This window comes from Toxorhynchites rutilus, chromosome 2 (assembly GCF_029784135.1).
Source record: "Toxorhynchites rutilus septentrionalis strain SRP chromosome 2, ASM2978413v1, whole genome shotgun sequence".
Lineage (NCBI taxonomy): Eukaryota > Metazoa > Arthropoda > Insecta > Diptera > Culicidae > Toxorhynchites > Toxorhynchites rutilus.
The window spans coordinates 63,284,164-63,308,240 of record NC_073745.1 but is presented as its reverse complement, the minus strand read 5'-3'; the positions used below and the strand labels follow the sequence as shown (position 1 = coordinate 63,308,240).

The following is a 24,077-nucleotide window of genomic DNA, read 5'->3' as shown; positions in this document are numbered from 1 at the left end:
GCACAGCGTGAGAAACCAAATTCCCCCCGTGGGCCCGATGCAGCGGGGATTTTCCATTCGCATGAAACTTCACATCACTGTGGCAGATTGAGGGACTCGTTTCATCGGAGACAAAACACAACACACGCTTAAACTATAACTATGTACGTTGTATTTTACCTAATACTATAGAAATATACATGAAATTATACAGAGTTATAAATTATACAAGCACTTAAATTTCTTCTTAAATTCTACTTCAAATTTGCTGCTGTTGCGTATACTCTGCTGTCTTAAATCGAACTGGTGTGCTGTCCTTGTACAGCAAAAACTATCATCCAATCCGTTGGCGGAGCATGTTCGATTCTTTTTGCAGGAGAGCTGTGGATTGCACATTAGGGTCTGGCGTCGAGGGATTGCATCACATGCATCTGTTCTCTCTTCAGTGCGCTTGCGACTGAAACCTCGTGAGAAACCATAATGCCTTCTCCACAATTAAGCCGGTAGTTGATTCAGAAGATTACGTCCATCATCAACACGAAGCGCAGATTGCTTTACCGTTTATTCATAACCAGCACTAGCGGATCATAATTACGCGAATTTCATTCGGCCAGCTTCACTAGCAAAACTGTTTTCACCGACGTTAGAAAAAAAAACGTCCCCAAAACATTTCACTTTTGCTATGTATGTACGTATCAAAATTCGCCTATGTCGAATTTCGCTCCCACATTAAAATACTAAGCGTTTTTTGAACTAAGCGTTTTTCGTAGTTTGTTGATATTCGGTCAGGTTCTGATACCTTGCAATATGAGATTCTCTTTCAGAGATGCAATAGCCAATTAAACAATTGCGGAAAAATGAAGTTCGTTCATTTTATAAGTTTAATTATTTTTGCCTTTGATAACAATACCTTTTTTATAGTGTTGATTATCATAAGAAAAATAACACTCCTGATCGTTGGATCTCTTTTGACATTTCAATTGGACAGCCGTTTTGATTCAGTCCGCACTACCTAGGTCTAAACCCACCCTTAGAGATCAGAACCACAAAAATGATGATAGTTGTTTATTCTACGCACCTAAAAGCAAGATTCGATCGTGATTATTCATTTCATTTCTATTTAGATTCATTTGAACCATTAAATGTCGTCAGTATATGGTAAGAAATTTAGAGTTTTGTATATTTATGATGGTTTTAACACGCGATTTGACCAATGTCATAGATTATCTTCGTAAATTTTGAGTTTGATAATGCATACAGGTTATGAACACTGTGGATAATGACGATTATGACGTTATCATTTTGAGTTGGTTGAGTTTACCTGTTGATAAAAAATAATGTTACAACACTTATAACAGGCCATTCTTCGTAATATTGGGAACTCGCGACATCTGCTATATGCAGTTGATCCATACGTTTGTGAAACGGTTTAGTATAAGAATTTAATGCTTTTGTGTTTTTTTCTTTTTCGTTATTAGTTTGTTTGTCTTGTCCCCTCATCTCACCGTCGCCCACCCTCGACAGATAGTCGAACACCGGATGCTATCCCTGGTCATTATGCACAATGCTACAGTGCGTGCGGCAACTCTCGGTTGAGACAACGATACCTCATCCCTAACCTGACCCGTCCCACAAAAATTGTTGCCCCTCTAACCTCGAGTAAACCGCGAGTAATCGATCGAAACCTACCAAACATAGATTTAAGTTGAAATTCTGTATAAACAAATCATGAATTAGTGGCTCCGCAAAGCTCATGCGACTGAGCCTTACAAATAAATGAATTGGAAAAAAAATCTTCGTAATATACATACCAAATTGAAAAATGATGATTTTTTAACCTTATCAGCGTGAAAAGAATACTTGAATCCATAAAATTAGGATTTTTCTAACAAATTTAGACGTATTTCATACCAACATATTTCAAACAACAAAGCATCATTTTACTCGCAGCGCCATCTGGGTGCAAATCTAACGTATATTCGTCAATAGAGCATAAAAATGTTATACAAATATCAATACAAATTAACTGGGAAAAAATAAGATTTTTTTAGACCCAAAACTAAGATTTTATTGTGATAACTCTGATGTATGACACAAGAAGCTTCACTAATGATTTCATAACATTTTAATACAGTGCTGTCATCTATGTATGAGTTTATGCATCTGAAAATTGCAATTTCCTACCCCTCGCCGATGAGCCCTGTGGTTATGTCAGAAACAACAAATGTTTTGATTGGTGAATTATTTACTTTACATCCAAGACAAGATAAATTCTAGTTTATTATGATTTTCAAATATTTCCGTTTTTAAGTGTTAATTAGTACCAAAGATTTTATTTGTTCGTGTGACTTCAGTTTTGTTACTATTTGTTATCAAAATTATTTTGTGCTTTTATTGTGATGTTCGAAAACCGCCCGGCATGGCGTTGAGTCACGCACAAATTACAGAACTCGCCAGAAGTTGCCGCCTTTGTTTGAGCCATGGCGGTAAAATGCATCCTATCCATGCTGGATCCTGTGAGCCTAGTCTCCCGGATTTGATTTTACACCTTACGGGAATCTTGCCATCCAATGGGGACAGCTTGCATGAGATTTGTGAAGAATGCCACAAGCAAATATACGATTTTATGACATTCCGTGGTAAAATCCAGCAATCGAATGCCGAACTGGTGCAAAAGGATGGTGTAGTAGTAGTCAATGAAATGTCGGAACAGTCGAAGAAATTCAACGACAATTTCACCCAGTTACTGTCACTAAACGAAGTGGTTTTGGACCAGAACGAATCGACTGAAGAAAACGATCCGGAATCGGATCAGGAAACCCTGTCGGACCCATTGGAAAACGAAGACTCGAAATCGGATGAACAATTCGAGGTACGGAAGCTGTCGAAACGTGATCTTAGTGCCCCAAAGGCTTACTATGGGCTGTGCAACATCTGTGGTAAAGAGTATAAGCATCTGTGGAGACATCTGGAGTCCCACAACACGGTCCTCGTGGATCGATGCAAAGTTTGTGGGAAAGAGTTCAAGTCAAAAACTGCCCTCCAGAAGCACGAGCTGATGCACCAGGATGCCGAACACGGGTGTGATGTGTGTGGGAAGAAGTATAGAACAAAGTAAGTGGATTGATTTTTCTTCGTGGAAAATTGTTCTCTTCAAAAGGCTTTTTTTTCAGAAATCGCTTGAGACGCCACTACCGGACCCATACGAACGATCGACCCTTCTCGTGTGATAATTGCGGGAAAAGATTCTATACTAGATACAATCTGGAAGTTCACAGTCGGGTCCATACGGGAGACAGACCGTACACTTGCCAGTATTGTGGACTGCAATTCATCCATAGCTATGCCGTCAAGAACCATATGGACAGATTTCATCTAGAGATTTTGGCCCTCAAAGACCCGTGATAATGATACTCAAAGACGTTTACACATTCGCATTTTTATATGTCTGCCACTTTATTTTAATTTAGTCAAGCACAACGCCCAGTAGAAGGGAAATTTAAATTCTTCCTATATAGATATTTATAGACATGCTTTGGCACAGATAGAAAACACTGTTCGATACTAGCAATTTAAAAACGTGATAGAACATTATTATATACAGATTAGTTCCTTTTTAACTGCCGACTGAGCGTTTGACTACTTTTTCGCTGTCGATGGCGTTTGGCACATGTTCCCATTTTCTATAACTTTTATGAAACTGAATAAAAAATATTTTAATGTACGAAACCTACTTCTTTTTTGAAGACGATTTGGTAGACCTCTCGAAAATGAATTATATTGAATATGATGGGATCACACAACACAGACACTTTGAATCAACTTAGTTAAACATCCGTTTCTCGCACACGAAACAAAACAAATCTACTATAGAGCAATTCCAAATGAAATCGACAAATGACAAAATATGAGTATTTTTGATTTGAACGAAAGTTTGTATTTCGTTTGGGTTGGAGGAAATATGAGTTTTCCACAGCATTCGGGAATTTTTTGACTCAAGTGTAACTTTTGAAAAGGGCGTATCGATTTTAGTAAGTGAAATCTTTTATAAATGATATCTCAAAAACTATGAATCGTATCGAAATAGTATCCTAGAAAGAGCTATAGAGTATTAAGTGCGCTACACATACAACGTCCCGTCACAGTAATTCAACGTAAAGTGATGAAATGTCAAACATTCTCCCATGGAAATCATATGGTAGCATTCACTTACACCATCACGGCAACTTTGACGTCGGCAAAATAAGTCCAAGAGAATAGTTGACGGGACGGTGACGGTGACGCTGTATGTGTAGCGCACTTTAATGTTAAAACGTGAAAAAAATATACAGTGAAAAAAAAATTAGTACTCTTTTTTATTTACAAAAAAAAACTTTAATTTGCAATACCTAAAACACATATTTTTTATTTTTTTTTTAATGTTTTCATATAAAATAGAAGTCATGTAGAAAATTTAAAAAATGAGTCCAAGATGGTAAAACTATTTTTGACTAACTTTGTGGAACATCGATTTTTTAAGAATTTTCGAAACTTCGAATTTTCGAAACTTCGAATTTTTGTATGTTAACAATCAGTTTTAGCCACAAATTATGAATCCTGATGTGATTTAAAATAAAAAAAAGCTCTTTATCAGTCTTCTTCTAAATGCAGTCATTCTCGAAATACTTAAAAACATATTTCTAAATTATTGTCTTTTTTATAGTAAACAAGCTGACACGGCAAACTTCGTTCCGTCCAAAATTTATTTTTCGTTATCACATTCACGTTTTCTTGTTGAGCCCACGTTCATGGGTCCAATCGCAGAACTGTTAATTGATTGAACTTTTAATCTACCCTTGAAAATTACCTTTTACTATAAATTTCCTGGTACTTCTACCAAAACTCTTCATTATAATATCAGATTATTTTCAGACACAATTCTCGAAGATTTTTCAACAACTTGCAAATGACGTGTTTCTCCGTTACATGGAATAAATGTTTGATACAGAAAATATGATAGAATAAAGACAGTCCTAAATCAGACCTTTCTCGAGTTTTGTTCTTATCAAGACATTCGGCGATCCATTATTATTTATATAGATAGAAGACGATATAAGAGTGTGTTTTATCACATTAAAATCCATTTCCACTTTCGTACAAAAATCAATTTCGTTAACGCAAACATTAAATGGACTAACAACGTTTGTCACTATGTAATTGTAAAACATAAGCGAATTTGAATTTTCCTGATTTTCCCATTTTCCTTCAGAGTTTTCCGAAAATTTTCAATTGTCATGTTTAGTTGGAATATATTTCGTTGAAATATGTGTATTTTTCATGGGACCTCATCTCCATTCCTGAGAGGGGGGGGGGGTTTGTGATACCATCTTAGAAACATTTCTCGTATCCAAAAGCCCTCACATCCCAAATTTGGCTCCATTGATTAGTTCTCGAGTTAAGTAGAAGTTTGTGTTTCATTTGTATGGCAGCCCCCTTGCCTTTAGAGAGAGATTGTCAAACCACCATATAAACAATTATTGCCCCCTAAATTCCCCATAATTAAACTGCCCAGACGTCGGACTATCCCGCATTTCAACAAAATATCCCGCGTAAGATTCCGTCCCGCGAAACCTCCCGCATTTGGCAAAAGAAACGAAAATGTCCCGCGATATCAATATATTTCAATATCACAATTTGATCATGTTGATTTTCTTAAATGGATAAACCTCAAAAAAACATTCATTTGGCAGACTGTTCAAGAGCACTTCTAATCATCCAAAGATTAATACGTTGAGCTGGTTTTATCGCACCGACATTGGGCTTTTTGTTTAGAGAGTGTCAACTGGAAGCTAAAGCAATAAAATTGGAAAAAGATTTTCATAAAAGTCCCCAAATGATCCGCAGGGACCAACGTGAGTCAGACCAAAACTTCATCCTTGGTCCCCTAGCTCGGTCAGAGCTTAACGTTTTAAATAAGCCGGAAGAACTAGTGTACACTCGACAGGAAGAGGCAGAGTTGTTTGATGAAGTATCGTAAATGAAGCGCTGGGTGGTCTTACGGAAGTTGGCCGGAACCTGAACCATGGCCGATGAAAAGATGTATATCGGCGTGTTATTTTACCTTGTCGTGGCTTTGGTGGTCGTCTGTTTTCTATCGGGCGCAGCTCGGGAATGTTGGGAAGGTTGGTGGTCTTCGCGACAATGTTTATCTCCAGCCGCTCCATCCTCCAGTGATCTTTTGGCATAATGGGTTGATCCCAGGTTCGGCATAAAGACCACATCACCTTCCCAACTCCGGCAAGCACTTCGTACTATATATCTCCCCGTTCACCATACGACTCGAAAGAAGAGCGGCTTGGACATTCCCTTCACGTCTGTCAGAGAAGGACCTTCTTCGAGAACTTGATGTGAATGATATATTCGACGTCATCGCTTACCTGGGAAACGTAAAGTACCCGGTCCCCTGCCATTCGTTGAATTCTGGCATCAAGTACGTCTCGTCTTTCATTATGAGTACGAAAAGAAGTTTTTCACTTCTTTCGCCGGAAGAAGTTTTTCACCAGCACTTCAAGCTACTCCTTCTGGGTGATTGCCTGCCGCTTCCGCATAAAAATGTCAATTTTGGCCAAATTCTTCTCCACCGTTTGACCGGTTGCTTCGATCTCCCGGCTTAAGGAGCGGCAAAGAGATGATCTGGTGATCGGCTATATTTGGCGGGCACAAAGTGCCTCAGGATGTCCAACTCCTTCGCTGTGGGGTGGAGCTTTCAGTATAGAAAAATCATCAAGTTGCTTGACAGTGCTGCTGCTGCGAATCAACAGCCTTGAATCATTTTCGTTGTAGACTTAATAAAGGTAAGATTAAACAAAATTTGTTCCTATAAATTATCTTTCATCGCCATCCGAAATTAGTCCATTTTTTTTAATGCATAGGTTAACACTAAAATCAATGAAAAATGAATTGGAATTTTCCAGCCTCCATTCGGTTATTTGAAGAAAATTGGAGAATTAAAATCGACCTTGTCAGGCGTAAATGCTTTGATTGAGCGAGTGATTTTCGGGCGTAAACAAAATCTAAACCACCGAAAAATCACAACTGAGTGCCGATACTCAGAAAGAAATAATACTGATCAGTTCAGACTCGCTAAACTATGGTTTATGTTCACATAACGTATATATATATATATATATATAACGTTTTGTTTTTTGTGTCCTGCGTTAGACCTCTGGCCATCTGGTCACTTTACCCATAACACTCCTAAACATATAGTTTTACCATAATGATGTATTCGCAAAAGTTGTTGAAAATTATAAGCAAATTCATTAAATTTCGAAACATGTGAACACACGTATAACATGTCAAACATATTCAAAGAGCCTATTTACTATAAAAAAGACAATGAATTAGAATTGTTTTTTAAATATCTCGAGAATGGCTGCATTTAGAAGGAGATTGATAAAGAGCTTTTTTGTTTTAAACCACATCAGAATTCATGATTTGTGGCTAAAAATGATTGTTAACATACAAAAATTCGTTGTTTCGAAAATTCATAAAAAATCGATGCTTCACAAAGTTCGTCAAAAATAGTTATTGCAAATTAAAGTTTTTTTTTGTAAATGAAAAAAGAGTACTAATTTCTTTGCTCAGAGTATATTTTTTTATATTTTTTAACATCAATACTCTATTACTCCTTTTAAGACACTATTTCGATACGACTCATAGTTTTTGGGATATAAATTATCCGAGATTTCTCTTACTAAAATCGATACGCCCTTCTCAAAAGTTTCACTTGAGTCGAAAAATTCCCAAATGCTGTGGAAAACTCATATTTCCTCCAACCCAATACAAACTTTCGTTCGAGTGAAAAATACAAGTTTTTAAACACCCCTATTCTGTATTTCGATCGATTCGAAATATTTTGAATGAGTTGACAAAATTCCATTCTGTATTCCGTTCGAGTAGTTTTTGCATTTCGTTCGTTCTGTTTCTCTTCGAACATTAAACTGGCAAAACGTTCGAAATAAGAAATGCAAAATTAAAACTCGAACGAAATAACGGTTTCATACGGAATTGAAATCCGCCGGAATACAGAATAGGGCTGAAAATCTGCATTTTTAGTTCGATTTCATTTGGAATTGCACTATAGGTACTACAGTCGATTTGGTCCATCGCTACTGAATTCTTCTGCAGTAGTAACCTAGAGTTTTGCACTTTTCGCACAACAGCTGCGGGTGGACTTTAGACTGGTCCGACACGTCCAGTCCATCGGGTTTTTCCAGCGGTCGCTGCAAAGTGAATTAAAATTATATCTTTTCTAAACTCGTGCTCTATATTCACCACTGTATTAACCTGCTTGTGTGGATACACATTGATGTGGCATTTGATGCACTCCTGGCCATGATTCGCCCACGAATTTCCAGACATCCACTTTCGCTTACATTTTGGACATTTATACTCTCCGAAGCAACGTTTCTTGCCCTGGTAGGGCGTTTTCCCTTCGGCCTTTGGTCGAGCCTAAAAAATTGGTTCGAATGGAAGCATTCGTAGTTGAGCTAAAAACATTTGAAGACTAACCTGCGGACAGTCCCTAATGTAGTGACCCTTCTTGAAACACAAATGGCACAGATAATTTGCCGGTGGAATTTTGCTATACTTTTGGTTCTGCTGACTATTCGAAGTGAGCAACGAATGCTGTTGCTGCTGCTGATGATGATGATGTGACTGATGTGATGGATGATTGGCCGTGACGCAACCATCGGAATACATTCCGTTCACTCTGTTCCCACCACCAACGCCATTAGCACCACTCCCGAATCCACTCAAACCGGTCAGTCCATTGGAGTAACCATTGTTGCTGCAGCCGGTGGGACTTCCCAGCTGATTCTGGTGCTGTTGCTGTGAAAATGAATGATTTCGACCGAATCCGAACAATCCTAGATCGGTGAATTGATCACACAACTCGTTGATGCTGTCCGCTAGTGGTGAAACAGAGTCGGCACAACCGTTGGAATAGCTCTGGGATGTCGGAAAAGGACTCCACATGGGTGGGAGTAGTTTCGACTTGGTCTGGAGAAAAAAACAAATAATTTATTAACACTGAGGGACATATTTCTTGGACTCATTATGCACATTTCAATTCAAAATACATTTTGGCAATTGCCTAATCATAATGTGTAATATGTGTTATGTGAAATAGACATCGTGAGCGTTTTTCGATTCATAGATAAGATAATAACAGATAAGTCAAATTGCATCACGAGAAAAGATTTGGCAAAATTCAACCGTTCATCTTCAAATTTTCAGGGAATAAAGAAAAACATATTACTCAACTTTTGTCATGTTTGTCTTATTCAACTTCCTTTCCATATCCAAATGCACAAATTTTTCTCTAGTTATAAGATCTTGTACAACGTTTGGACCAACTTTTTTTTGTGTGGAAACCCATGTTATCTTCATGTCTTCCTCCGATTCCACTTCCTTATACGCTTACGAAGTGTCTGCTTAACCCATTACTGCCCAGGTGTACAAGAACTTGATCCAAATGTCATGAAACTTTCTGGTCCATCTAGGTTTGTCCCGAAACGGGGGGGAAACGCAATATTTTGGTTTGGATTTCTTTGGAAGTTGAGATACCTGACGCATGAAATTTCATACGCTGAGCCGATACAGTATCAAAAATGGAAATCATTTGAATATCGAAGAAAACGGTTTTATTTCATAAAATTCAACTTCAACAACCATTTTCATGGTTTAATAGCCATTTCGTGTACTGCCGTTCTACGCATAATTGTCCCACGGTTCATAGGGATTGCATAGAACATAGTACAGTTATGCATAGAACGGCAGTGTATCGGATTTAGTATCACTGAGTATGGTACCGGAAAAAGCACTCCGAAGGGAGCAAACCCACATCACACTTCAAGCAAATCCGTTGGGTACTAGTTGAATTCGTATTAATGAAATGATTTATTCCGTCAAACCTAACTTCCGATGACTTCGAGTGTTTAGGTTTGATATGCATGAACTCGATCCATGCTGGATTTATGTCACTCATCCGAATTTAAGGTAATTTTTTCCCAGTGTCTGGCTCTCCGCGTCTTACTGCTACCCGAGGAGCATTCTTGTGATTGGCCTCGTTCAATGTTGCTCTCGACATTCACTTGTTTGCCAAAACCGGAAGGGCCGTCCTCCGAGTCACTATCTCCAGCATCCACATCGCTGTCTCCGCCGCTTGGGGGCACGATGACAAAGTCAATATCATTTGTTGACACTAGATTTTCGAAAGCGTCTTCGTACAAATCAATAAGATAATTGTACAGCTCCTCCGGATTATCGGAAAGCTGATATATCCTATTGAGAGAAAAATATATCGTAGTTACACAGCGTATGAAATTTCATACGCTCAAAAGTAAACATAGATTTTTTTGCGGTTTCATAATTTTCTTCAGATTTTTTGTTAGATATCATTTTTTACACTCGTCTAGTAGTGTTGAGCAATTTTGAATCCTTTAAGAGGTAAAACTTTTATAAATTTATGTTTACTTTTGCGACTCCATTAAACTCGAACTTTGCAAGCTTCAATACACAACAAAACAACAAAAATGACAGATAAAATGACACTGACACAAAAAAAACACTCTTAAATTGTCATGTGATATCATTTAAAATGCGCTTAACACTTTAGTTTCACCAAAAACAGTTTTTCAAAAACGGGCATTTTTGCGTATTAAATTTCATACGCTGGGCACTAATAGGTTAATTATGACCCAGTACTTCTCAGCTGGGCGCAGTTCCGATGTGTGATATTCTTTGGCACGAAATTGACGTTCTTAGCCTTGTACCACTCCAAAACATCTTTCGATTAATGGGACGAGGCTAGATCTGGCCACAGGATCGTACGACCTTTGTTTTGCCTCAGAAGTGGAAGCTGATGTTGTTGGAGGCATTCCGTAAGGTACACCGTCCCATTGACCGTAGTTACGTGTGGGGTGATCCGCTTCCCACACGATCCGCACGATCAAATTGCTTTCCAAACCATGTATTTTTTGGTAAACCTCTGTGGCATTCTGAGTACGGCCGCTGCAGTTTTATCCTGAAAATCAATCATTATCTTTGACGCTCTCTTAGGTTCATAAACGAAGCTCAATGCCGTCAACGCGAATTGAGCTTCGATTACGACTTTAGAGAAGCGTAAAGAATAATTATTGATTTTCAGGCGGAATGAACATTTTTTTGATTCCATATGGCTTTCTAGCAAACGAGAAATATCAGTCGAACTAATTATTTCTCTCAGTGTTGCCATTAATCGATTATTCGATTATTTGGGTCGATTAATCGTATCGAATAACAAACTGCTGAAAACTATTCGATTAGCTGATGAACGATTAATTTCAAAAATCGGGGATCACTAGTTAAAACGACGTGAAGTTTACCGTTTCCCTGATGGAACAAAACGCCTATCACATTGACTAATTATGGATTTGGTTCTGGATCGCTGCTTTTAAGTTGTCCTATTACGAGCAGTACTTATGGAAAAGTATCGACTGATTGTTTGATAGAAGCTCGTAATACAGAATTCTTTCCCAATCCCATCAGACACAGGGTATGACTCTCTTCACCCGAAGAGAACTTTGGAGATAGCCAATTTTTTACGATTTGCCTTAAAATGGCATTTTCGTTATGTTGTTGAAGCGAGTCGCAAACCGAAATGCTATCAATTAAAGATTCTTTTGGTTAAATTGTGTGGGATCCACACATCGTAACGATTCAAGTAACCAATTCGTCGGATTTTTTTGATCGTTAATATTTTTTCCCCAAAACCTGCAGCACAATTACAGAAACATTTATATTCAGAATTGCTCTGCATTTTGCATGCGTGTTTTGACTGAATATTTACTTTGGTTTACTTTGGAAAGCATATCAGCAGTGGAAGAATTGAAGATTGTTTTCTAATTTTGATGTTAATTGGTTCGATTATACAAGTCTTATTATATTGATTTTGAATTCAAAAAATTTCTCTTGAGTGATTTTACACTCTGACACGAATTTCTTCATCAATAACTTTGCGGCTACTCCTACATACACATCATCTTTACTAAGGTAATGGTAACGTTACAATCCCTTCAATTCGTCATATTGGTTTCATGAAATTATCCACCCTTCTTTAGAAAATCTAACATTTTGAGTGTAGTGAATATGATTCGGGATTTTCATTCTGGTAAAACTTATTCAGTCGATTTGAAACTCGATTTGCATGATGAGAAGTTAGTTAGCCTTGTACCAGAAAAAATTGGTAGAGATCCAGATATATTTAGTACGAATATTTTTATCTGATGAAATAAAGAAGTGCAAAAATCAGGAAAAATCCGAAACATTTGATAAAAATCAGGCATAATTGAGTGTTTGTCAGGATATCAAGGAACGTGGCAAAAAGTCTGGGAAATCCTGAAAATCAGGAAGTAGCGAGACGTTCGAGGCGTTGGTGATGTTCGAAATTGTACGAAATGATAAACGTTCTCATTTCTAGGTTAATGTAATGTAAAGGATGTAAAGCATTTCGAGTGACATGCTACTCGCGCGGAAAAGTAGGCCACTAAGTTAGTTCTGCTACACCCCAAGGAATATTGATACCAACCGTGTCAACCGTGTCCACTGACTGTGTCATTGGTACCGAGTAGGATTGGGCGATCTTTAGAAAAAGATCGATCTTGATGGATGGATTTCTGATTAAATCGGTACCAAAGAATCGATCTTTGAAAAATCGAATGCTTTTTCTAATTAATGTACTTGTTCTATATAAGTGTTGTCTTTTCTCTAAACACTGAACATTTTTTTTTTTTATTTAAATCGTTTATTTTTACAGGCTCAGTTACATAGGTTTAAAGGAGCCGAACTCCTTACTGTATTGTTACTAGTATATATACATTTTTCCTTAATTCTAATGTTAATAATATAGGAAACCGATTACTCGCGGTCAACTCGAGTTTAGAAGGGTGACATATTTTCTTCAGGAAAAGGAGGGGATATGAGGAAATGTTGACAATGATCACACTAACACTCTCAATCACACTCATCACACTCAATTCTTAAACCTATCTTATATCTAATATGTATTTACATTTCATCTTATTCTTAAGAAGGGATCCGATCTCTCACAAAGGAAAAGGAAAAGGAAAAACTAAGGGTATAAGGATAATCACACACGAAGATCGATAGCTTTAAGGAATACATATATTTGGGACATGTAATCAAGGTCTAACCGAGCCAACACGTCTCTCACCGGCACCATGGGCTGCCTTCCTCGGGCCCGAAGGGTGACTACTAAATTCGATCTGGCGACAAGATACAGCTCGCACGACCAAACAACGTGCTCGATGTCGTGGTAACCTTGGCCACAAACACAAAGATTGTTGTCGGCAAGATTAATACGAAAAAGTAGCGCATCTAACGAACAGTGATTGGACATGAGTCGGGAGAAGGTGCGAATAAAGTCCCGACTCAAGTCCAGACTTTTGAACCATGGTTTGAGGCTAACCTTAGGGATAATCGAGTGGAGCCACCGGCCCAATTCATCTTCGTTCCATTTGCGTTGCCAGTTCACTATGGTATTTTTGCGGACTAAAGAATAAAATTCATTGAAGGCGATTTGACGCTGATAAATATCGCCTTCAATTGCACCTACCTTTGCTAATGAGTCAGCCCTCTCATTACCCGGAATTGAGCAATGTGAAGGGACCCAGACAAAGGTAATGACATAACAGCGTCTGGATAAAGCACTCAAAATTTCTCGTATTCTCTCAAGGAAGTACGGCGAGTGCTTTTCCGGCCTCACTGAACGGATAGCTTCGACAGAGCTAAGACTATCCGTTACAATGTAATAGTGTTCAACAGGTCGTGAGGCGACGCTGTCCAGCGCCCAGTGTATCGCTGCCAATTCAGCAATATACACTGAGCAAGGATTCTGAAGACTGTGTGAGGTGCTAAAAAATTCGTTGAACACTCCAAATCCTGTGGACTCATTCATAGAGGACCCATCAGTAAAGTACATATTATCACAATTGATATCCCCATACTTTGCATCGAAGATCGTTGGAACGATCCTCGATCGAAGATAATCTGATGTTCCATGGATATCCTGCTTCATGAACCGATCAAAATGCACAGAGGAATTGATGTAGTCAGGAAAACAAACACGGTTGGGAATATACGAAGAAGGATCAACCTGCATGGAGACGAATTCATGATATGAGCTCATGAATCCAGAATGAAAATTTAGCTCGATCAGCTGCTCAACATTTCCGATCACCAATGGGTTCATAACCTTACACCGGATGAGGAACCGAAGAGATAATAAATTGAAGCGATCTTTTAGTGGGAGTAGGCCTGCCAAAACCTCGAGACTCATGGTATGCGTTGAGGGCATACATCCCAACGCGATACGGAGACAAAGATACTGAATTCGCTCGAGTTTAATGAGGTGTGTTTTGGCAGCTGATTGAAAACAGAAACTGCCATACTCCATCACTGAGAGAATAGTTGTTCGATACAACATTATAAGATCTTCGGGATGGGCTCCCCACCAGGTGCCGGTAATTGTACGGAGAAAGTTTATTCTTTGTTGACATTTTTTACTCAGATACCTAATGTGGGCCCCCCAAGTACATTTAGAGTCGAACCAGACCCCAAGATACTTGAATGACATAGCATGAGTGATCGGTTTACCCAAAAGTTGAAGCTTTGGTTTTGCTGGTCTATGCTTCCTAGAAAAAACCACCATCTCTGTTTTCTCCGTGGAGAATTCGATCCCTAGCCCAATGGCCCAGGTTGAAAAATTGTTCAAAGTATCTTGTAAGGATTCTTGCAGGTCGGATTCGTTTGATCCTACGACAGACACCACTCCATCATCTGCAAGTTGTCTTAGGCTGCAATTTTGTGTAAGGCAATTGTCAATGTCGCTTACGTAGAAGTTGTACAAAAGGGGGCTTAAACATGAGCCCTGGGGGAGTCCCATGTAAGAGACTTACTGCCGAATCTCCGTGAGAAAAGTTCAAATGTTTCTCACAAAGCATGTTATATAACATATTATTCAATAGAGGCGCACTGAACATTTGAACATGAACATTTCACATTTCCATTTAAACATCAAAGACATTTCATTATGATTCTCAGAATAAAGGTCACAAAAAAACTTGAAAGCCCAGAAAAAAATGTATTTTCCATGACATTCATCTTGAACCGGCATGGAATTATTATAGTTAAATAAATTTATTGAAAATTATTATCAGAAATTCAACATCTGATATTCATTCAGAACTCCGCTGACAATAATCCCGTTGAATCCAATCGTTTCATACGTCTGACATTTAATCGGAATCATGGTAGTAGTCCCAGTTCTAGAAAAGAACGCTTCAGCTGGACCTCATATCACCATCCCGTTCTCGATCTGTTCGTTAAACCTGTCGGTACATGGTTAAGTTACCTTAAATATTTTTTCCATGTTTGACACTGTTCGCCAATAATGATAATTAAAAAGCGGTAAACAAAATAGTCTTTGTACAAATTTCAAAGCAAACAATATCTGTCAAAAAGTGTCAGATATTTTAGCTCCGGACAAATAATGTACGGACACCTTAAGTTTACGACCACTAATTTGATAACATTGAAAGGGTTCCAATGTTTTATGAAATTTGTCAAGTGGTTTTAGGTGAGATTAAAATCAATGTTCACTAAAAAACGAATTTACATTTTTTTTCTACGATCAAAAATATCGGAAAGATCGAAAAGAAAAATCGATTTTCCTAGGAGCATAAAGAATTGACCCGAAAAATCGGTGGAAAAAGTGGAAGAGATCGATCTCCTAAATATCGATCCAAGATGTACACTGGAAAAACAATTCTAAGATCGAATAAATCGATGGAAAAAGATCGATTTTCGCGATTTTTTCGGATACTATGAATCGATCCAAACAATCGAAAATCGAAATGGAAAAGATCAATCTTCTGAAAATCGATCCAAGATCGACCAATCCTTGTACCGAGTGCATTCAGTTTTTAATAGATTCTGGCGCTCATATAAACACGGTAACAGTAGATATTTGGAACACAAACAAAAAGAATTACAGATCAGTTGTTCATGGAGGTATTCGTAGTCACTTGGGTTGCTCGTTCGCTTAGTAAGCGATCGATCGAGAGTTCAAAACTCAGGGCCCTCGTTGACCATATTTGTGTTGTTACAGAATAACTAAATCCACGAAACAATCAGGTGTGGCACCCGTGGCCGAGTGGTTAGCGTCTTACTTCATCATGCTAGTTGTTCGGGCTCGATTCCCGTTCTGGCCGGGAGATTTTTCGTCAAAGAAATTTCCTTCGACTTCCACTGTGTTCATGTGTATTCTAGAGCTTGCCCCTCGGAATACATTCCAGGCGTGTTATTTGGCTTAAGAAATTAAGTATTAATAAGTATTAATAAATGACGCTAATGAATGCATACGTTGAGACGGCAAAAGTTTCACAGGGAACGTTGTGAATGGCCTCAAGACGCAACAATCATCAACGATAGAAATCGATCCATGGTCGAATGAAGAATGATTCATCCATACAACTGCTCTGCTCTGCAAGAAACATCGGGCTGCTGTTCTATTAATAATACAACAATGATCATATCAACTGTCTCGGCTGTCCGGTGGTCCAACTGAACAATGGAAGAACAGAAGGAATACTCTTATGTATATATGGCTACTGTGTAATGTGCTATATATAGATACGACAAAACATGTGACATGTACACGATTAAAATTCGGCTTTGTTACTGCTACAATGCGAATGAACCTAAACAAAAATAAACAAATGAGATAGAAAAAAAAAACTCATTTTCAGCGATGAGGCTCATTTTTGGCTGCTCCAAGAAACACCATTGCCTCCGCAAAAAATACTGTTTGGTGTGGTTTTCATGCCGGAGGATTGATTGGGCCGTATTCCTTCGTCGATGAGAACGACCTTCGTAGTACCGTCAATAAAGATCGCTATCGCGACATGTTGGAAGACTATATTTGACCAGAATTGGAACATCAATGATATGTGGTTTCAACAAGACGGTGCCACCTGCCACACAGCGCACATTACAATGGATTTATTGAAAAATAAGTTTAGTGATCCTGTTATTTCGAAAAATGAACCTGTCGATTAGCTGCCTCTTTCATGCGATTTGACGCCATGTCAAGTCACTGGTCTATGCCAACATGCCAGCAAATTTAGAAGAGCTCAGAGACAACATCCAACGCGAAATTCACAACATTCCGTTCGAAATGTGTGGCCGAGTAGTGGAAATCCCCATTTTTTCCAGAACGCAGTCTGGGCTTTAAATATTGCATACTCCAGTAGATCGTTCCAATTTTGCTTTGGGTCAAGCATGACAGCTAAATATTTGGTTCGTTTTGAAAGCTCCAATTGTACACCTCCCAATCTAAGATGCCAACTTATTTTTTTTTCTGGTGAATGAAATTATGACTATTTTGGAAGGACTAACACTAAGTCCGTCGACCAGTTGAAGTTTTGTGCCAGTCAATATCCTAGTGCCTCGTATTTTTTTATTTGCTTGCTATCCACATCATTGTTTCGATAATATAGTCGGTTCATGGCAAATTTTTTCGGCGTTGTTCACTGCACCGGTGTAGTCCTCCTCAATCTTGGTCTCCTGTCTGCACGTTGTTCGAGTGTTCATCGTAGTACTCGATTACCTCGATTTCTCGATTCCGATTACCTCGCGTTCGTTCGTCAAGATGTCTCCTTTCTGCACATTTCGGATCGCGGCACGAAGCCTTTGTGCGAGGTTCGTGGTTTTTGAAGATGCTAAAAATGAAATTTCTACGGAAGTAAATAATGTAGCAATTAATCATAAAGTAGTTTGTGAAGATTTGTCAGGTTGATCAAGAGCTTCTCGATAAGTTACCAAATATCCTATGTACAGTGTTGGAAAGAAAAAAGTAAACAGCATTACGCAAAATACTTTTTCATTTTTTTTTTTTTTTTTTTTTGGAAAATGAACGTATTTCTTACAATGGAAAGGATGTAAACAAGCCATTGTTTATATGAATTTTCAAATTTACATAAAACTCCAATTCATTGGACTATTTCATCCAGTATTGTGCATAGATGCTCTATGGGGTTGGGGTCTGGGGACTGGGATGGCCTCTCAAGCATTTTAATCTCTTTGGACTGAAAATAGCACACCTTCAAGGTGTGCTTAGGATTATTGTCTTGTTGGGAGATATAGCTTTTTTATTCATTTTCCTGAGTGACGGCTTCAAGCTTTCCTCCAAGACATTGACGTAGGACTCAACAGTCTTCTTTACATCGATCTTGACGAGATTGTCCACCCCATTCCAAGAAAAACAACCCCTCACAAGAAACGATTCTCCACCGTGTTTAACTGTTGCTTGAGTAGGCTGGATAGCTCAGACTTCAGGCTGTCATTTCTCTATGTGTTTTTTAACTTCAAACTTACTCTAATCGGTCCAAACAATCTTCTTCCAAAAGTCAGTATGACTGGGGCTACTGGTCGTGGACCGTCATCATTCTCCTTGAACCGTTTTGCTCAAGTTTTGGTGTCAGAGGCTTTTCTTCATTTCAAAATAAATCATGCAAAATGCATACTCTAGTTGCAAATCATGACTATGTACCAAAATTGTATAAAAATGTCAAAATAATGATAATCTTTATATAGATACACAGTTGCATGTTAACCCTTTGCGGTAGTATTCAATTTGGACATGGGTGCCATACTGGTCGAAATTATTTTTACTTGAAAGAGCAGTGATGCATAATTTGTATGATAATGAAAGATAAACAAGTTTTTTTTCAATTCGTTGTGAACTTTAGATATGTATCTACTGAACGATGTGTTTTAAAATGCTGTTTTTATATAAAAAAATATTCTAAAACTCTCGTTCGTGTGCCATCTTTCGACACAGTCCCTCAAAATAAGGTCCTGGTTTTTGACTACAGTTCTGCACGGTAAAAAAGGTTTGGTGGCTGAGAACAAACATAGAAACGTTAATACATAACGTGTCATTTCTTCACAAAATCAACAACAAATTTCGCACGAATTATAACAAGTTTATAATTCGTAGACCATCCTTAGTTTCCAATCCATCCAAACAACGTATTAGGCCAAGCTACGACATGTGGAAATTTGAATCTCGCTCCACGCAGAGGTAGCTGCTCGTTTAATGGAGTATTCTAGTCTAGAAATTTAAAAAAAATCAACAACAAAATTCCTTCATATTTCTGTAGTTTAGGCATTCAAGAATATACCCTAGAAAGGAATTATCGAAAATCCCATTATATACCGAGTTAGAGCCATTTTAGTGATGCGGTTTCTAACCTGGCACGGCCGTAACAATGAACTTCAAACGCGTTTTTCTCGAAATTAGTTTTTTCAAACTGGCGTACACGATATCTCAAGTTCTGTTGAACCGATTCAGGTCGAATCTATATGGATACAATCTGCAGGCATTTCTCTATCCCATGAACCTCTAAAAAACATATTTTTTTAAATTTGACTATTTTTAAAAAATCGGGAAACGTAAGGAAAAACGTTTTAAACCGCATTTTATTTTTCAAACGGCCGTCATTTTGTCAAAAAAGATGTTTTTGACTTGTCCGATATTCATGCGATAGCGGCATCTCTACTGATTCAGAATCTGTTCGATTTTTTTGTTTAAGATAACCAGAAGGGCTGGAATCGTGTACGCCATGGCACAACTTTTTTTCTAACCCTCTCACTTCATCGGCTCATAACTATTCTAGTTATAAATATTTTTTCTCCGTTCAATTCTTGTTTTATTGTTAAAAGATATATGAACAAATAATGATATAATGTATAGTAAAAATATTCTTTGTTTTATTTTTACGGAACTCGAAAAAACGTCCGAAATTCGTGTCCCTACACTAGAATACCCCCTTAAGCTCAATAAAACTCGCATACTGCCTATTCTTCGACAGATATATTCTTCGTGCAATCAATCTACATTAGTTATCCATTGGGGTGAAAACTGGTAGAAAAGCAGGGTAGTCCAGAATCGAAGCCCCAGTCCTATAAACCATGTAAAGGACTTCCGACTTCAATGAAATGATGATTCAAAAATACTTCCTTGAACTCCCATTGACATTTTTTGTTTTAAAGAAGCGTTTAACTTTTCAGTTCATTCGCCTCCTAATTTCCTTGAACTCCTAATTTCTTATTCGCGTGAGTAGAAAAGTCATTTGAAACTGTCCCTTCTGAGAAATAAAATATAACATTAAATAAATTTGAAATGGAATAAGAGTGCAATCGAGGTGTTTACTTGGTAATTTTTAATAAAAGAATATTCAGGAATGTCCACGTGGACAACAGGGGGAGGGGATCTGGTCAATGTCCACGCTTGTCCACGGAGGGGGAGGGGGAAGTATAAAATCTTGCTTTTTGCGTCCACGTGGTATGTGGATAGCCCCTAAGTCTTAGGTCGTTGTCGTTGGTTCTCTGATGGGCACTGAACCTACCAATTACCGATCTGAACTCCTCCTCTTGGCCTGAGCGTTTAAATCGCCGATGACGATTTTAATGTCGCGTTTTGGCCAGCGATCGTATTCACGCTCTAGCTGCGCGTAGAATTCTTCCTTATCGAAATCGGTGCTAGCTAGATGGGGGCCAATCACCCGTTTTTGCATCTCCCCCATCACGAAGAAAGCTATACCTAGCTCGTGTGTGTTGCCGCAGCTCTGGTAGATGGTATACCCACCTTGGATCGATCGCACCATCGAACCTTACCAGCACATCTTTTGAAGCGCTACTATGTTGAAATTGTGGGCTCTCAATATTTCCGAAAGAATTTGGGTACTCGCAAGAAAATTGAGAGACTTACAGTTCCATGTTCCGAGTTTCCAATCCCTAGTCAGTGTTATTTGCGTGGGTCTAGTTCTAGTTTGTGAATTTCCCTGTGCGTTTCATTTTTATGAATGGCTTGCAATGGCTGCACCAATGGCTGATCAGCCACCCCTGATATGGGGAACAGACTCTGCTTTGAGCCGCAACTCCACGATGAACAGACGCTCGGATAGGCCTCCTTCCTTGTCAGCATACGATCAAGATCCAACCGGGGTTGGTTACCCGATCTTCACTATGGTTACTCGTACTCCAGTCGACACCGCGGGGAGGTATGAATAGGAGTTATTGAACCAGAAGCTAAGGACCATTAATGGGGTCTATTTTATGCCTGCAGGTACGCTCAGTCCAGTCGTTTACCAACCTGGTAGCAACTACGAATACCACAAGGACGATGTTGGTACCAAACACGCAGTTGGAGCGGAAACTATCACGTGTGGGATGATTTTTATGATGTTGATTTGGCTATTAGACTTTGTGGACCGCTTTCACTTTGTTGACTCGAAGGAAAACAACGTCAATTTTCAGCCTCGAATCTTCATAGGCTGCTGAGAGCCAGAGCCTTGAGGTAGAGCATAGTCTTGCTACTAAATCGCTTGTTGCAATGTGATCGTAATGAGGCTGTTTGTCTTCTAATGGAAATCTATGAGGTTATACTTATGCTTATCCTCAACTTTTGACGTTTGTGATCTACTTTATTCGTTCAGAATGTCCAATCGTCGGTAAAGTCAAACTAAACTGATCAAAACTTAAGCTAAAGCAAATTTAAGAGCGGAATTATTTTGTGATAATTCCCTAATAAAATAATTAACGATCAACCTAACACGAAACTTCGAAAGAAAAGTAGATCAACAAGCGGGAAGCCAAAGCTTGAAAACCTCTTCGATCAGGAAATGATGTGCACTTCGTTTACAGGTGTACACTTTACAGCCATAGAAATTTTGATTCGAAAATCCTCCTGCGTAATGAAGCAGAAAATACACACACGCTCTGCGCACAATATTTATATTTCGTTTTAATTAGGATCAGTGACCGTTTGTGAATCATACGCCTATAATATGATCGAGTATACTATGGACAATATCAAAAACCCTCTCTTCAAGAGCGAGAGAACTTACCTGTATCGAGTCGTTCGGATGATCCACATTGGGTAGATAGTACCATTGCAGTGATGACGAGTACAGCCCGTTGGAGCCATTCTGTCGAGGTTGAACCCCTTCCAAGCCCATCACGTTCGCGAACACTCTCCTCACTCAGTAACCTCAGTTCACAACTTGCGCGACTGAATATCTCGACACTCAACGCACTGATGACGACCACGTTGTTTCTTTGGAGAAGTCGTGACAAACGCACGACGCACACACCGCGAGGGGTTCAAAATTAACGTCTCGCATAAGAATGTTTTCCGGCTCTGGCCTAGACGGGCTGTTTTGTTTTATTTTCGTTACATTTCATCAACGTGACACAATTTTCCCGATGTATTGCCTACACTGATTTGTTTTTCTTCTTCTCGTCGGGCATTTGCTTTTGCGGTGGGTCCGTTCGTTATTTTTATTTTTTTATTTCTCAAATTGTAAATCCTTCGATGTAATACTATTTTTTTTCTAGTTTACTGTGGAAACATGCTAAATTGATGAGATATTGATACTCAGAAGGATAGGTGCAGCCGATTACCGAATACCTTTCCTTCTGACGCGATCTCAGCAGGCCTTTTATTTTCCTCCCGTGTTTTTTTTTTGTTTTTCACTCCCTGCTGACTAGATTTTTAAGCGTGCGATTGTGTGAGTGTGTTGTTAGACTAAAAATAATATTTCACTATTTTTAGCCAAATTGGTTTAAGTAAAGTTTATCTTTTACATTGCACTGTTTTTCTGTGTATACACGCACTTAGTGGGATATTTAGTTTTTCTCGCTTGAACTAATTAAACTCAATACTCGAGGATGATTGACGTGGCTCTATTTGGCGCTCCCTTACGCACTGAACTTTGATTCGAGTACGAAGTCGTGATCAGTCTTCTTGGACACAGGTTCACCATTCGAATGAGGAAATAAATTAGGTCGGAATGAAAATGCGTGAAAACGCTGTCGCTGCTAAGGTATCACAGGTTTTCACACAATCGACAAATATCGCAGACCGGTGTTCGTCACATTCAGCCGTAGCGATGGACCATGTGAGAATTCCAGTACACGATCGATCGTACAACTTCTCCTCTGCGGTGCACTGCAATAACGTGAAACATGTGTTAGGATTGCACACATTTTCCGTCGCTCAGCTTCCAAGTTACCTGTGTTGCCGCACACTCTGACAACGGCGGGAGGGTGCGTATGTTGACCCAGAAAGCACCCGAGACCACTCTTCTCGGACTCGAAGGAAAAACCCCGGATTACAAACTCGCCTCGCAACGATCACACGATGACTGGTCGATCGTTGCGAAAAGGAAGAATTTTCCCAACCAGGAGAAGGAAAGAGAGTGGGAGAATTCTGCGTAGAGTCATGTTTTCCGCGATCGGGTTTTCTTCTCCGAAAATTTAGACCACATTTTTGGGAGAGAAAATGAGCGCAAAGGATCGACAAGCAGGGTTGCTGAATGTTTCCTATAACTTGTCGGGGAATGATATGTGTATTTATTGATAGTACTCAATATAAGCATGCAAAATCCGATTAATTTACGAGTTAAGGAATCCAGACTATGTGAATTAATTTATAATAGATTAAAAGAACAAAACACAAAACACAAAACTATATAGCGATTGTTCCGATAAAGCATTGTAAATCCACATGTCACTTTGTAAGCTGGCAACCTCTACTGGTGTGGTAAGAAGCTTAAACCTCATTAGAAATCATATGGACTTGTAACGAAGGAAGAGCACGAGATAGAATTCTTTTAGTCTATTTGTGTGTAGTGCATGATCTATTTCGTGCGTGCGCGTGTTTTAAAGTATTTGTGGGAATGTTTCTATGCACATGTGTACAACTAGAAGGAAAATATTATGCATTATTTCCTTGTATCATCTTGAGAAGTTCGGGTGCATGGCCAAAGCATATGATCATTGCGCTGCTGGAAGAATATATCCCCCAAATAGATTTTCATTGCGTATACAGGACGGTCATTTGCCAAGAAGTACAATTAGACAAGCAGTTTGCCTCTCTGCTGGCGGTATGTAAATATAATGGAGGAATATGAGGAATGAATTCATTG

The 24,077-nt window shown here is 38.8% G+C and overlaps 2 protein-coding genes across 4 annotated transcripts; one reads left to right on the top strand and one right to left on the bottom strand.

Annotated features, from left to right (window-relative positions):
* The first annotated feature begins 2,227 nt into the window (after window positions 1-2,227).
* On the top strand, window positions 2,228-3,708 carry LOC129769817 (zinc finger protein 510-like). Its single transcript, XM_055772293.1, has 2 exons — window positions 2,228-3,093; window positions 3,153-3,708. Exons 1-2 carry the CDS (start codon window positions 2,399-2,401, stop codon window positions 3,382-3,384), a joined length of 927 nt encoding a protein of 308 aa, XP_055628268.1. The 5' UTR covers window positions 2,228-2,398; the 3' UTR covers window positions 3,385-3,708.
* A 634-nt stretch (window positions 3,709-4,342) lies between these two features.
* LOC129769818 (zinc finger CCHC domain-containing protein 24-like) lies at window positions 4,343-23,288 on the bottom strand. 3 transcript variants are annotated; one of them, XM_055772294.1, is made up of 5 exons: window positions 23,163-23,288; window positions 21,996-23,098; window positions 8,533-9,024; window positions 8,296-8,472; window positions 4,343-8,243 (listed from the first exon to the last, which is right to left on the bottom strand). In XM_055772294.1, exons 2-5 carry the CDS (start codon window positions 22,104-22,106, stop codon window positions 8,130-8,132), a joined length of 894 nt encoding a protein of 297 aa, XP_055628269.1. In that variant the 5' UTR covers window positions 22,107-23,098; window positions 23,163-23,288; the 3' UTR covers window positions 4,343-8,129. The 3 variants fall into 3 exon arrangements, with proteins under 3 accessions (XP_055628269.1, XP_055628270.1, XP_055628272.1); XM_055772295.1 differs by having other exon boundaries at window positions 8,299-8,472; XM_055772297.1 differs by having other exon boundaries at window positions 8,308-8,472.
* Window positions 23,289-24,077: the final 789 nt, after the last annotated feature.